This window comes from Lontra canadensis, unplaced genomic scaffold (assembly GCF_010015895.1).
Source record: "Lontra canadensis isolate GAN:19392208 unplaced genomic scaffold, GSC_riverotter_1.0 scaffold59, whole genome shotgun sequence".
Lineage (NCBI taxonomy): Eukaryota > Metazoa > Chordata > Mammalia > Carnivora > Mustelidae > Lontra > Lontra canadensis.
The window spans coordinates 5,556,747-5,571,996 of NW_022631053.1; the positions used below are offsets into that span (position 1 = coordinate 5,556,747).

The following is a 15,250-nucleotide window of genomic DNA, read 5'->3' on the forward strand; positions in this document are numbered from 1 at the left end:
CCCAGCTTGCCTCGCGGCCGGGGAATGCATCTCGGCGACCAGGAAACGGGAAAGATGGCGACTGCTCGGAGACGTTGAGGCCGCGTTGGGCGGTTCAGACTCAGAGTGGTGAGTCCCGAGCGATGGAGGCGGTCCCCACGAGCTTGCAGAGAGGGCGAGAGTGGGGGCACGGCGGTGGCCCCTGCCTCCGGGACGAGGCTGGGAAGAACGCTTCAGGGTAGAGGCACGAGCCCGGAGAGCTCTGGCGGGCTGGAGCGAAGGGGCGCGGGCCCCAGTGCGGAGTGTTGGCTCCTGGGGACAGAGGCCAGGTCCCTGGACGAAGTTAACGGGCCAGACTCTTGCCCGTGAGCACACAGCACCTGTGATACCCTCTATTCGAGCTTATTCCTTCATGTTTCGAGTAGCCCTTGCTCCAGCCAAACTGGGACTTTGGCTTTTCTCCCAGAATCAGTCATGCTTTCCCGCCTCTGCGCTTCCTGTAATATTTATTCTTTTGCTGGGAATGACTTTTCCGCACCCTCAATTACACATCTTCAAATTCTCCCTATACTTAAATGCTCAAGAGCCACTTCCTCCACAGATCTTTCCAAATCCTCTTTTGCAAATGAAAAGAAACTTCTTTGAATTTCTGTAATACTTCATCTGAGCCTTCATCTTGGTAAGTGCCTCATACCCTCTATTGTTCTGTAACCTACCTTTGGACAGGATCTTCCTGATTTCCTTTTGTAACTCAACACAATATCTAGCACGGTGCCTTGCATATAGTAGATGCTTGATAAATATTTAATTGGATGAGAAAGAGGATCTGCCCCTACCCTACAAGAACTGAGGAACTCAGAGACCTGGAGGTTTGCAAGGAAGGTTGCTGGGAATCGATGATCAGGGTAAGCCTGGTTATCAGGCCCCTGTGATAAGTATAATCTATAATAAAAGTTGTCCATATTTACTGTTTCCTTATTCTCACTTCTCATTCTCTTCTAAACCCACTCCACTCAGGCTTCTATTTTTCTCCAGGCTGTCAAAACAGCTCTTGTCCAGGTCACCAACCATCTCCATTTTTCCAACTGCAATGGTCACTCCTCTATCTTCTAGTCTTTTTCCACTTGGAAAAATTGCCACTCCCTCCTTGAAACACACTTTTGGCATCTGTGGTGTCATACTTACTTTTTCCTCCCCTTTCTTACTGGCTGTTGCTTCTTCCCAGTCTTTTTCTCCGGCTCCTCCTTTGCCTGACCTCTAAATGTTACAGTGTTCCAGAGTTTAATCCTGGTTCTCTTCTGTTTCATTCTTAACTATACTGCCTACCTAGGTAATATGATTTAGTGTCCCATGGCTTTAAAAGCCATCTATACATTGATAACTCAAATTTTTGTCTCCAGGTTCTCCTGAGTTCTAGAATTGCATTTTCAAAAAGAAACTTTTTGTTTCTTCCTAAGTCTGTTCCTTCTCTTGTCATTTCTGGTCACTAATGGCACCATTTAAGGTCAAACCTTAAATTTGGAGTTATCTTTGTATCTCCTCTTTCCCTTTCTCCCTTCATCAGTTAAGTCCTGTGAGCTTGGCCAACAAGTTTATCCTGAAGCTCTCTACTTCTTTCCATCTCCATTGCCACTTTCTTAGAAGAAGCTACTGTCATCTTTTGCCTAGACTATAAATGGCATTCTCAGTGGTCCTTTTTCTACTCTTGCCTCCCTATTCTATATTTTCTTGCAAGTCACCAAATTCTTTAAAAATGTAAAATTAGATCACATCACTTCCTGTTAACACCCTTTAAGGTTCCTGTTGCTGTAAGGTTGAAATCCACTTTCCTTTCCCCTGGTCTAAAACACATTTCCATGATCTGACTCCTGACTATCTCCCTGAACTCAGCTTGAATCAGTCTTCAGTACCCCGCAATCCCCCCAATCACTGTCACTCAGCCACACAAGTCTTTTTTTAATTGGCAAACATGCTGAGCTAGTTCTTGCCCCAGTGTCTTAGTACTTGCTGTCCCTTCTACCCAACAAGATCTTTTCCCTGATCTTTGCAGTCTCTTTCCCATCATTCAAGTCTCAGCTTACATGTCATCTAAAAAATTCTTTCTTGAGCCCTCATTCTTGCCCTTCCCCGTCATATCCACCCTGTTTTATCCTGTTTATTAGTTCTCATTACTATTTGAAATTCTCTTACTCTGCTTGTTACCTGCTTCATTGGAATTTAAGCATTATGAGATCAGAGACTTTTTACTGCAATATCTCCAGTAGGTAGAAAAATTTCTGGTACCTACCAGGTGCTCAGTGAATATTCGTTGAAAGAGTGAGTGATGTCAAGGATGCTTTATAGAGAAGATAACCTTTCTTCTGGATTATTCTCTTAGGGTTCTAGATAGAAGAGATATAAGTATAACTGCATGTTGTACTAATACAGAACATTGAGTCATTTCTTAGACAGGTGTGAGGCAAGATGGGTTGTCTTCACCTTTTGAAAGTGCTACTTGTTCATTTATCTTTTCTTTACCCATTACCCTTTCTTAAAGATATATGGCAGGATATTGTATGAGGAAAGGAGATCAGAAGCGAATGCCTGGGGAGCTGCTATTCCAACTAAACTATTTGGGCATAAAATAATTTCTCAGAAATGTATTCTGAGTCTTAGGGATGATGGTGATGGTGATGGGGTAGAGGTAGATTCAGACTTAGTGTCATTTTAGCTCCTGGCTGAAGCAGATTTTGTAGTCTGAAGGACAGTTGATGGTGCAACATGGTGTTCAGTGTCCTGCAGGCAGCAGGAGCAAGAACAAATTCCTGCACAGAACAAATTCATGGGACAGGGTAGTGGTCAAGGCTGTGAGAATCTGAGTAGGGAGTGCCAGTCAGGCCGTCTGTGACCTTTACTTTTTGGTCCCTTTCTTTTTTTCTTTCTATTCTGAAATAATTACAGATTCACAGTGAGTTGCCCCCCCCCAAAAAAAAGTACATAGAGGTTCTGTGTGCCCTCCACAAAGTTTTTCCCATTACATAATGAAAAGTACATTTCTTTTGATCTGGCTGAAAGTGAGTTTGTTTCTCCACTTAAATTTAGGTTTTCTTTGAGGTCCTTGTTATAATCCCAAATCTTGAAGTTAAACTTTTTTTCTACCTCTTTTGAACTTTCTTTGTGAACTCAAGAGAACTTACCTACCTGAGCTTCCATTTCCTCATCTATTATGTAGGCATTCTTAGGATGCTTGGGTGGCTCAGCTGTTAAGTGTCTGCCTTGGGCTCAGGTCATGATATCACGGTCCAGGGATCGAGTCCTGCATTGGGCTCCTTACTCAGTGGGGAACCTGCTTCTCCCTCTCCCTCTGCCTGCCACTCCTCTTGCTTGTGTTCTCTCTCTCTCTCTCTCTCTGTCAAATAAATAATAAATAAAACCTTTTTTAAAAAGTAGGCATTCCAGTATATCTATCTCATACGGTCATTTTGAGATTAAGTAGATTATATATAAACAGTTTGGAGTGGTACCTAATACATAATAAGTATTCCTCTTATCCATGACAGATGGCAGGAGAGCTAGCTGACAAAAAGGACCGGGATGCATCACCTTCCAAGGAGGAAAGGAAGCGATCTCGGACTCCTGACAGAGAACGAGATAGAGACCGGGATAGGAAATCTTCCCCATCTAAAGACAGGAAGCGGCATCGTTCAAGGGATAGGCGTCGGGGAGGCAGCCGTTCTCGCTCGCGTTCCCGTTCCAAGTCTACAGAAAGGTAAAGTAACTTTGCATGTCTTATATGGGAAGGGAGAGTACATTTCAAACTTCCTCATTCTTGGTTCCTCTCATGCCTCCAGTATTAGGACTTTCATATATTTCTCTGCAGTCTTTCATATATTTCTTATATTTCTCTACAGTCTTTCATATATTTCTCTACACCTAGTAACCCAGTAGCTCTTTTTTTTTAAAGATTTTATTTATTTATTTGACAGACAGATCACAAGTAGGCAGAGAGGCAGGCAGAGAGAGGGGCAGGGAAGCAGGCTCCCTGCCGAGCAGAGAGCCCAATAGGGGCTTGATCCCAGGACCCCAGGATCATGACCTGAGCTGAAGGCAGAGGCTCTAACCCACTGAGCCACCCAGGCGCCCCAACCCAGTAGCTCTTAAAAATTAAGAGGGATTTATAAATAAACTTCTTTGGAAAATAGCCACGTTCTTTCCTTTACATATTATCTATAGCTGTTTTCATGCTAAGCAAAACTGAATAGTTTTGATAGAGACTTTATGGTCCACAAAGTCTAAAATATGTATTGTATGGTCCCTTACAGAAAAAGTTTGCTGGGGTGCCTGGGTGGCTCAGTGGGTTAAGCCTCTGCCTTCAGGTCAGGTCATGATCTCAGGGTCCTAGGATGGAGCTCTGCATCGGACTCTCTGCTCAGCAGGGAGCCTGCTTCCCCACCCTCTCTCTCTACCTGCCTCTCTGCCTACTTGTAATCTGTCAAAAAAAAAAAAAAAATTTGCTGATCCCCACTTCAGATTGGTTTAAATTACTTTGGGGGGTACCTGGGTGGCTCAGTGGGTTAAAGCCTCTGCCTTTGGCTCAGGTCATGTTCCCAGGGTCCTGGGATTGAGCCCCACATCTGGCTCTCTGCTTGGCGGGGAGCCTGCTTCCTCCTCTCTCTCTCTGCCTGCTTCTCTGCCTACTTGTGATTTGTCTGTCAAATAAATAAATAAAATCTTTAAAAAAAAATTACTTTGGTAAATAGGACTGTACTGTATCAAGTAAAATCCCCAAATAAAATAATGTGGGTTAAAAAAAAGAAAAATTAAGAGGGAACTTGTAAGATGAAGGTCCAGATGATCAAGGATAGTCCCTCTCTTTGCATAGGCCATGGCCTATTGTTGCCATTAATGCTTAGTAGTACAGCTTTGATCTAGAAAACTTTTCTTTTCTTTTCTTTCTTTCTTTTTTTTTTTTAAGATTTTATTTATTTGACAGAGAGAGAGACAGTGAGAGAGGGGACACAAGCACGGGGAGTGGAAGAGGGAGAAATAGGCTTCCCGCCGAGCAGGGAGCCCGATCCAGGGCTCAGCCCCAGGACCCTGAGATCATGACCTGAGCCAACGGAAAATGCCTAATGACTGAGCCACCCAGGCACCCCTAGAAGACTTTCATAGAATTCCCTTATAGCTTCCCCTGGACACATGTACCCCAATTTGTAAAATATTACTTTGTGGAGAAAAGAGCATGAGAACCTCTTTAGTGCTGCAGTGAAGCTGGATACTCTGCTAATACTACATGATTTCTTAAATTTGTTGTCTTTAGAGAGCGAAGGCATAAAGAACGAGAACGGGATAAAGAGCGTGATCGGAATAAGAAGGACCGAGACCGGGACAAGGATGGGCACAGACGGGACAAGGACCGTAAGCGATCCAGGTACCTGAGAGAATGGGAGTGGGCTTTAGGAAAATGGTCCCATCTCTTACCGTCTGCCTCTAAGCTGGCTTGGTGTCATAGGAAAATAAATAGTTCTTAGTGGCTCCTACTGGCAGTGATTGCAGAGCTGTCTTTTTTAGAAGGCGTGTATCCTTAGATGCTATAACCAGTTTCTTGGGTCATAGTCATTTAGGGTCAACTTGTTCTTAAAGGTTAGAAATTAGTTTGGGAGGGTTACCAGCCTGTAAAACATTCTCTTAGCTCAGTTGGACCATTTGGGTTTCTACCCAAGATAGACAACATGTATCTGTTGGGATAGCTTAATGCCCCAGTATCTTGATCTCTTTCCCCTGGAAACTTTGTATGCAAAGTTTTTATTAGGCTCTGAGTGTGTAGGTTAGAATTCAGGGCAAAGGATGTAATTCCATAACAAATAAGGGGGTTGTTTAAGATCTCTTGTAGATTGGGCTTGTAGCAGTTGTGGGGGAAGGATCACGGGGACTGCTAGGAAGGGAGAATGGGGACACAGAGCAGGTACAGAGCAGTATCTGGGAAAGGTACATGGGTTGGGGGGACCTTGTAGACTAAATTCATTCTGTATTATAAAGTTAAGTAGGATTTTTTTTTTCAATGTGCACCTGCTATTTGGAAGAGATGTTTTTGCCCTTGGTACTGAAGACCCACTTGGGAGAAGAGATTAGTTTAGGAAAAGGAGAATCAGGTAGAATAGGGCCAAGACAGGGCCATCATGAGGTTTCAGAACAGACAGTGACCAGGCCTGTGAAGGAAGCTTCAGGGTGTGATGGATGGCCATGAGCCAGTCTTGTGGAATCATGGAAAAACTTCCATCCTTTCCGGGGCTCAGCTTGACCCTCATTAAGGGGACGGGGTTAAGAGAGTGATATGGACCTTTCCTGTTCCTTTTCCTTAAAGCTTATCTCCTGGCCGAGGAAAAGATTTTAAATCTCGGAAAGATAGAGACTCTAAGAAGGATGAAGAGGATGAACACGGTGATAAGAAGCCTAAGGTAAAGGAGAGGAAGGATTTCTCTCATCTTCCTCTTCAGTTCAAGTTCTCCGTTACCAATCTCCAAAGGGAGAGAGACTTTATTGACTGAAGTACTGTGTTTTATCTTCAGGCACAGCCATTATCCCTGGAGGAACTTCTGGCCAAGAAAAAGGCTGAGGAAGAAGCTGAGGCTAAGGTGAGAATGTGGGGGTCTCTGTGAGTTGGCAGGGCTGCGCTTACAGAACATTGCAGACTGAGGGACAGAAACAACAGAAATAAATTTTCTCTCCATTCTGGAGGCTAGAAGCCGAGATGGATGTCTGTAGGGTTGTTTCTTCTGTGACCTCTCTCCTTGGCTAGTAGGTGGATGTCTTCTCTGTTCTCACATGATCTTCCCTCTGTGTGGGCGTGCCCCCACTGTCTCCGTGTGTCTAAATTTTCTCTTAAAAGGACACCTGTCAGTTGGTTTAGAGTCCACCAGAAGAGCCTCATTTTACCTTAAACAGTCTTTAAAGGCTCTGTCTCTAAATACAGTCATACTCTGAGGTCCTGGGTGTTAGGACTTTGACATACAAATTTTGAGGGGGACATAGTTCAGGCCATAGCAGGGTCCTCGACCTATCCATGTTTTCTTTACCTGGTGTAATGCCTGAGCAAATACTGTCGGGCTCCCGGCCATCTCCTCATCAGTGGTGTGATTATATCCCACTTCTGTGTCCTTTATATACAGTTCCAATCTGTTTTGTAGCCCAAGTTCCTCTCGAAAGCAGAACGAGAGGCTGAAGCCCTAAAGCGACGGCAGCAGGAGGTGGAAGAGCGGCAGAGGATGCTCGAGGAAGAGCGGAAGAAAAGGAAACAGTTCCAAGACTTGGGCAGGAAAATGTTGGGTTCGTTTCCCTCCCCTGTGTAGCCGCCAGGCAGGGTAGGATTGGGATGGGATTGTCGTTGTCACTTAGTTACTTAGGAGGGCGGGAAACCAGTTTGGTCTGGAGTTTGGGAGAGGGAGGGGTGGGGGAGTTGATGAGAAGACTTTGTGTTAGGTCTCCATTTCCCTTGTGTCCTAGAGCTGCCCCTTCTCATTAGCTGTCCGCATCCTCTCTGCACCCTCTCTTTTCTTGCACTGAGCTCTTCTGCAGCTTTGCTTTCCTTGGTCTGCAGAAGACCCTCAGGAACGGGAGCGTCGGGAACGCAGGGAGAGGATGGAGCGGGAGACCAATGGAAATGAGGATGAGGAAGGGCGGCAGAAGATCCGGGAGGAGAAGGATAAGAGCAAGGAGCTGCATGCCATTAAGGTGCAGGCCTTGGTTCCGTGTTCGGTTCCCCCACCCACCACGGAGATTTGGCTCGGCTTTCAAGCCCTTCTGATCTCCACATGTGAACCTGGCTGGGCCTCGAGCTTTGCTTTTTGTCCCTGGGCAGGAGCGTTATCTGGGCGGCATCAAGAAGCGGCGCCGCACGCGGCATCTCAATGACCGAAAGTTTGTCTTTGAGTGGGATGCCTCTGAGGACACTTCCATTGACTACAACCCCCTGTGAGTGGCTCCGGGCTTGAGTGCTAAGTCTTGTAAAGTAGACTTTTCAGCTGGTCCTGGAGAGAACTGGCGGCTACGGATAGAGAAGTAAGATTCGGGGCCGGGGATGTTGGCCGGCGTATAGGCAGCCAGCTCTCTGGGTGAGGAAAGACCCTGGCTGGGAAGGTTGGACAGATCAGGACATACTGGTAGTCCGCCCTTCCCTGCCGCTGTCACCGCTTCTGCTTTTCTCCTTCCGCCTCCACCTCAGGTACAAGGAGCGGCACCAGGTGCAGTTGCTGGGGCGCGGCTTCATCGCAGGCATCGACCTGAAGCAGCAGAAGCGAGAGCAGTCGCGTTTCTATGGAGATCTCATGGAGAAGAGGCGGACGCTGGAAGAAAAGGAGCAGGAGGAGTGAGTGGCGGGGCTGGGGGTGGTAGGCCACAGCCCAGCGCCTGCAAAAAGGAGCTGCAGGGTACTGATCCCACTTGCCCCTCACGTCCCGCTCCAGGGCCAGACTCCGCAAGCTTCGTAAGAAGGAAGCCAAGCAACGCTGGGATGATCGGCACTGGTCCCAGAAGAAGTTAGATGAGATGACGGACAGGGACTGGCGGATCTTCAGAGAGGACTATAGCATCACCACCAAAGGTGGCAAGATCCCCAATCCCATCCGGTCCTGGAAGGACTCTTCTCTGCCCCCACATATCTTGGAGGTCATCGATAAGTGTGGCTATAAGGTAAGGAGGGGCAGATTGGCTCAGAAGACCTGACATATTCCTACATTTCAGGGAAAATAGGCTTCATTTGGGAACAGAGAGCTTTGTTCCTTTGCTCCTCTGTTTGGTGCCTTCTGTGCCAGGGAGCACTCAGGTAACCCTGTCTGTCCCTTTCTGGTGGAAGTATTGGTCTCTGGTGACTGTGTTTCCTCCCTGTGTGCTGGTATCCTCCCCCTGTGCTGGCACACGGGCCCACTTCTGTCAGCAGTAGTCCAGGGCTCAGAGTTCCATCTGTACCCATCCCTCTCTCTGGGTCCCTGCAGGAACCGACACCTATCCAGCGTCAGGCAATCCCCATTGGGCTGCAGAATCGTGACATCATTGGTGTAGCTGAGACCGGCAGTGGCAAGACAGCAGCCTTTCTCATCCCGTTGCTGGTCTGGATCACCACTCTGCCCAAAATTGACAGGTGGGGTCAGCAGGCACCTGTTGGGGTGGGTTTGTCTGGGTGGGAAAGGTCACAGTGGCAAATGAGCGTTTGGTTTTCTTTCTTTCTTTCTTTCTTTCTTTCTTTCTTTCTTTCTTTCTTTCTTTCTTTAAAATAAGTTTTATGTATATATGTATGTATTTGTTGTTTAAAAGATTTTATTTATTTGTGTGTGAGAGAGCATGTACAAGGGGGCAGTGGCAGGCAGAGGGAGAAGCAGGCTCCCCGTTGAGAAAAAAGCCCGATGTGGGACTCGATCCCAGGACCCTGGGATCATGACCTGAGCCAAAGGCAGACTTCTTAACCAACAGAGCTACCCAGGTGTCCCTGTATTTATTTTTATTTTATTTTATTTACTTATTTTTTAAAGATTTTATTTGTTTATTTGACAGCGAGAGAGGGAACACAAGCAAGGGGAGTGGGAGAGGGAGAAGCAGGTTCCCTGCTGAGCAGGGAGCCCGATGCGGGGCTCCATCCCAGGACCCTAGAATCACGATCTGAGCCGAAGGCAGACACCTGATGACTGAGCCACCCAGGCGCCCCATACTCATTTTTAACCAGTGTTTGCTTATTTTAACACGGGGCTTGAACTCACATGGGGCATGAACTCATAACCCTGAGATCAAGACCTGAGCTGAGATCAAGAGTTGGATGCCTAACTGACCAAGCCACCCAGGTGCCCCTATTTTTAAGTAATCTCTGCACCTAGTGTGGGGCTCGAACTCATGACCCCGCAGTCAGTAGTCACATGCTCTTCCAACTGAGTCAGCCTGGTGCCCCTGTTTGGTTTCTTTGTTTCAAGTCTATAATCAGAAGCCACCTTCTTTGGTCTGGGTCCGGTATTAGGGAATGATTGGATCACAGTATCAAAGAAATATATGATTTGGTTGGCCAGGACCACTCCCTGAAGAACTTGACTGTCCTGGAGTCTCTGATTTTTTTCTTTTTTCTTTTTTCTTTTTTTTTTTTGGTGGGCAGCAAAGCAAAGTTTATTGAGCGATAGTAAAGTGATAGATCAAAGCTCCCAAAGAGGGAGGGGACCCAAGAGGGTTGCCCTGGAGTCTCTGATTTTTAAGTGAGATCTTTGCATCCTTTTCCCACCACCCTCCCCATCTCCATAGCTACCCTTAAGAGTGACTTTGTCTTGCTCCTGTTTGTGGTTGGATGAGAACCAAAGCTCACGGAACTGTGGGATGCCCCATTTACCACAGGATCGAAGAGTCAGACCAGGGCCCTTACGCCATCATTCTGGCCCCTACTCGTGAGTTGGCTCAGCAGATTGAGGAAGAGACCATCAAGTTTGGGAAGCCACTGGGCATCCGCACTGTGGCCGTCATTGGCGGCATCTCCAGAGAAGACCAGGGCTTCAGGCTGCGCATGGGCTGTGAGGTTTGTTCACCTAGCCGCAGCCAGCCCGCTGTGGGAGGGCTCTTCGTTTGGGGGCTGTGTGTCTAGTTTCTGCCACAGATGTACAGTAAACTGAAGAAAAGCATTGGCTTGTATGTATGATAGGTAGAGTACCTCCATTGTGCAGGGGAAGCTGGGGCTCAGGTCAGTAACTTGCCCAGAGTCACAGCTGGCAATGAGAAGAGCTGAGGTTCGTATCTGAAGCTCATATCTGTGCTCTTACTCTGCCATAGACCATGTCTTCTCAGGGTGGGGGAAGAGAGCTTTTTACAAGAACTCTGATGCAGGAATTGAGTCTTTCACAGACTTCTTGCCATAATCCCTTTATGTAATCCTCTCCATAGTTGTCTTTAGTTCTTCTTTGTCTAAGAAAGTTCCTTCTGATTCTGCCTCTTCTGTCTAACTCCTGGAACTTACTCAGGGACCCTATTCATTCCTTAAAAAAATCCAAGGTGGCAACAAGTGATTTTGTGCCAGTTCTTAGGAACCTTTGTTGCCAATCCTAACTGGAGGTCAGGGTCCAAGTTCCTTAGCATGGGAGATCTGTTGTCCAAGCGGGGGATGGTTCACAGGACGGAGAAGAAAGAGGTACATGCTGCGGTTGCATATGTCTCCACTGTGCCCTCCAGATTGTGATTGCTACCCCGGGACGTCTGATTGACGTGCTGGAGAACCGTTACCTTGTGCTGAGCCGCTGTACTTATGTGGTTCTGGACGAGGCCGACCGGATGATTGACATGGGCTTTGAGCCAGACGTCCAGAAGATCCTGGAGCACATGCCTGTCAGCAACCAGAAGCCGGACACAGATGAGGCTGAGGACCCAGAGAAGATGTTGGCCAACTTCGAGTCAGGAAAACACAAGTACCGCCAAGTAAGGCTGCTTCCCTAGCCGGGAAATCAGGGCACAGTGCCAAACCTGCTCTGAGGCCTTTCGTGCCCCAGGTGGGCCCAGAGTACAGTTGCCAGCATGCCAGCCCTCTGGAAGTCCTAGCAGTGGAGCCATTGGCTGTGCCCTAGAAAATGATTCCAAGGCCTCATGCTGGTCCCTACCAGGGGTGCCAGCAAATGCTCTCAGCCCTTCCTGCCATTGTAGGATGTAAAGGAGCTTGGTGAACAGGTACTGAGGGAAGAAGGGGGAAGGCAAAGGACACGATCTCTTCTGGTGGTACTTGTCAGAGCTTACTCCGTGGCTCGCTGTAGGTTCATTAGCCCAGGCTCCGCTGCCTGTGGCAATGGGGGAGACGTGGCAGTGTCTGCCCAGGCCCAGGGCTGAGCTTCCTGTTTCCGTAGACAGTCATGTTCACGGCCACCATGCCCCCGGCGGTGGAGCGTCTGGCCCGGAGCTATCTTCGGCGACCGGCTGTGGTATACATTGGCTCTGCGGGCAAGCCCCACGAACGTGTGGAACAGAAGGTCTTCCTCATGTCAGAGTCAGAAAAGAGGTACGGGGGCAGCTGAACCAGCAAGAACATGATGAAGAAGGGGCTTTTTTCAGTATGAGGGTTGGAGGATGAATGTTCTGCTGTGTTAAAGAGCTGCTGTTTTCTTGTTGGGGGTGCCATGGGCTTAAAGGTTATGGGGTTGGTCCTGGTAGACCACGGTGACCATCTCACGGAAGTATGCTTCTCATTTTTCTCCTCTTCCTCTTTTCTCCAGGAAAAAGCTGCTCGCAATCTTGGAACAGGGCTTTGATCCACCCATTATCATTTTTGTCAACCAGAAGAAGGGCTGTGATGTTTTGGCGAAATCCCTGGAGAAGATGGGGGTGTGTCTGGCAGGGGACAACCGAGTGGGCTTTCTCAAAATAGAGGGCCCCTTCAGTTCTATCCCATTATTAACCTCTTTAATATACAAGTCAGGGCCTGAGGGAAGAGGCTGCTTGATGGGGATGAGGGATTGGGTCTCTTGTTGTGATTGCCTGTCCAGATCAGCAGTGCCAGCCAGAGCTGCCTTGGGTCTTCCTCCAAGGGGGCTGAGCCAGGGATAGGTTCTGAGACGCACATCCTGGCCAGATCTGAGGCTGTGGAATGGTGGATCAGAGTTCTTTGTGTTGATACATGTTTGGGAAAGGGGGTGGTGTGATCAGGAGGGAGATGGGGGTGACCGGTGTCCTTTAGTCCTGCTTTTGGTGTTTGAAGGGGAGGGTGTGTCCTCTCCACTCAACACTTGGACTTCCTTAGGTGTCTTGGTCCCTGCTTGCCACCCTCATCTCAGCCTCATTCTCTCTTTGATGACTTCCCTTCTCTCTGGCTCCACTTGTCGTGCCCCGCAGCTGCTTTACCTTTGACCTTTGTCTGCCCCGGTCACACCACACCCTGTTCTCTCCCTTCCCTTCTCCAGCTTGCCTGTCCTTGCTTCCAGTTGCACTCATCCTCTCTCCTTTTTCCTTCCCCTTCTACCGTGCTGCTCTGCAGCCCTCCTTCGGTGTCTACAAAGAAGTTTTACCCCTGTAACTTCTTTGTCTTCCCATGACCCTGCTGCTCTTCCTCACCTCACCATTCTCCCAACAGTACAATGCGTGCACGCTACACGGTGGGAAAGGCCAGGAGCAGCGAGAGTTTGCACTGTCCAACCTCAAGGCTGGGGCCAAGGACATTTTGGTGGCTACAGACGTGGCGGGTCGTGGTATTGACATCCAAGATGTGTCTATGGTTGTCAACTATGATATGGCCAAAAACATTGAAGGTACGTGCAGGGGAAGGCAGCTTCCATTCAGGTAAAGGGCGGCTACTTGTTGGGTGCTCATTCCTCACAGCTGAGTCTGGGATTGCTTGTCCCACTGAGTCGAGCTCTGCTACTGTCTCCCGTGGGTGTGTTGTCTCTGTATGAGGGACAGAGTCCCGGGCTGTGGGGAAGCATGGCGGGGGGCTGCTCTCAGGCTGGGTGTGGCAGGATGATCACCATCCGTTGTGGTGGGGAGAGCACGGTGGCTGCTGCAGGGTCAGGTGGCTCGAGCGGTATCGACTGCCCTCAGAGGTGGGCTGGGGTGGGTGATGGCTGTCGAAGTGAGGCCTGGTATCCTCAGTGGCATTCTTCCCCCTCTCCAGATTACATCCACCGCATTGGCCGCACGGGACGAGCTGGCAAGAGTGGTGTGGCCATCACCTTCCTCACCAAAGAGGACTCCGCTGTGTTCTATGAGCTGAAGCAAGCCATCTTGGAGAGCCCGGTGTCCTCCTGCCCCCCAGAACTAGCCAACCACCCAGATGCCCAGCACAAGCCAGGCACCATCCTCACCAAGAAGCGTCGGGAAGAGACCATCTTTGCCTGACACAGCGCACTTCCCGTCAGTTTCAGGGCATGTTCTGGAGCCTGTTCCTCAGGACCCTCGAATCTTTCTTTCCAGGTCCTCACTCTCACGGGGCCTTAGGGAACAATCAGACTCCTTGGCCGCTACCTCTGGTCTGCAGGCCTGAGTGTGGGGCTGCAGTGGGAGAGGAGCCTGCTGCAGGGGCGGGGAGAACAAAGTACCCCGGGTTCTGGCCCAGCTCTGCCCCTCCAGAGGCCTTCAGGATTGCACTGGGCCTTCAGCTCTTGCCGTCGTGGGGGCGGCTGGTTGGTGTTGCCTCACAAACTGAACGAAAGCCTGGCTGCCTGGCCTCACCTCTTTGGCACAGACCTGACTGCGGAAGGGGCATCTGGGTCGCTGCCCGAGCTGACCGCGGGGGGCCTGGCATGGTGAGGGTGAGGGACCTTGGACTCTGTCACTTTGGCAGCCATTTGTCCTTTTGGATTATAAAACCAGTTGAGAGCCTTGTTTCGAGCTGTGCACGGCCCCTGTGCCAAGGGGTGCTGGGTGCTCTAGACACCCCTCTCCCAGGGAATTTTTTTAGTAGACGTGGGGACAGGGTGAGCCGACTGTGCCCATCTCGAAGTCACTGAGTGAAATTTCTGTTTTTTATTCTCTGAGAAGATGAGTTTGTATGTTCTGAGAATAAATACATGAAGACGAAGGCTATGTCACATTCTGGCCACACTCCGTCTCCTGGGTTCTCCCTGCTGCCACAGAAGATGGCAGGATGGCCTTGGGCTCACTGGGTTGACTTGGAGATGAGAGAAAATTGCATCCGGAGAAGAGCCCAGGGCCTCAGCTCATAGTCTGAATTGACGGGAGGCCACTTGAGGGGAGACAAGAAACACAGCAGGATCAGAACACGGCTCCCCTGCCGGCTCTGGCCTCACTTCACACGTAGCTCTGACTACCCGGGCATCCCCTGGGGAGCGTTGCGCAAGGGTGGGCATGGGGAGCAGCCATGAAACTTGGGCATGTGAGGGACAGTTGTCACCTGTCATAGTGCCTCTGACACCCAGTCTTCACAGTACCTTTGCTCATGGCTCCCTTGTGGCCCAGCCCACTGCTCACAGGAGGGGTGGAAATGGGGGACCTGGGGCATGACAGAGTCCGGGGGAGAGGACTGCAGAGCTGGGCAAGTATGTGGAGTTCAAATTATGACTCTTGGGCCTTTTGGACCCGAGGCAGGGACATTGTAAGGCTATGACTAAGCCTCTTCCCCACTTCCCTGGACAGGTCCCTTCTGTGCTGCCAAGTGCTTTCCTTCCAGTACCTGGGAGCTGGGGGGTTGCCTGGGAGCACCGGGTTCCCTGCCAGCTCCGGCCTTGTTCCCTTCCCACTCAGTGGCTCCTTTGTGAGAGAAAAGGCCCAGGAGACTTATCTCCTCCGATGAACCCGGCCATGTGAGCCAGCAGACACGGAACAGGAGCCCACCAGT

General features: G+C 49.3%; 1 protein-coding gene across 1 annotated transcript; it reads left to right on the plus strand.

Moving 5' to 3' along the window:
- Positions 1 to 14,473, plus strand: DDX23 (DEAD-box helicase 23). The gene is made up of 17 exons (XM_032876905.1): positions 1 to 108; positions 3,519 to 3,727; positions 5,279 to 5,389; positions 6,323 to 6,416; positions 6,528 to 6,593; positions 7,146 to 7,284; positions 7,556 to 7,689; positions 7,817 to 7,929; positions 8,180 to 8,323; positions 8,421 to 8,646; positions 8,949 to 9,094; positions 10,324 to 10,501; positions 11,149 to 11,391; positions 11,811 to 11,962; positions 12,177 to 12,285; positions 13,031 to 13,205; positions 13,568 to 14,473. Exons 2-17 carry the CDS (start codon positions 3,519 to 3,521, stop codon positions 13,789 to 13,791), a joined length of 2,463 nt encoding a protein of 820 aa, XP_032732796.1. The 5' UTR covers positions 1 to 108; the 3' UTR covers positions 13,792 to 14,473.
- The last annotated feature ends 777 nt before the right edge of the window (positions 14,474 to 15,250 follow it).

Excerpts from the sequence above, each read along its gene's own strand:
- DDX23 (XM_032876905.1), top strand. The coding sequence starts at position 3,519 with ATGGCAGGAGAGCTAGCTGACAAAAAGGACCGGGATGCATCACCTTCC. Across the intron at positions 7,930-8,179 it reads TCCATTGACTACAACCCCCT|GTACAAGGAGCGGCACCAGG; the intron begins GTGAGTGGCTCC and ends CCTCCACCTCAG. Across the intron at positions 11,963-12,176 it reads ATGTCAGAGTCAGAAAAGAG|GAAAAAGCTGCTCGCAATCT; the intron begins GTACGGGGGCAG and ends TCTTTTCTCCAG.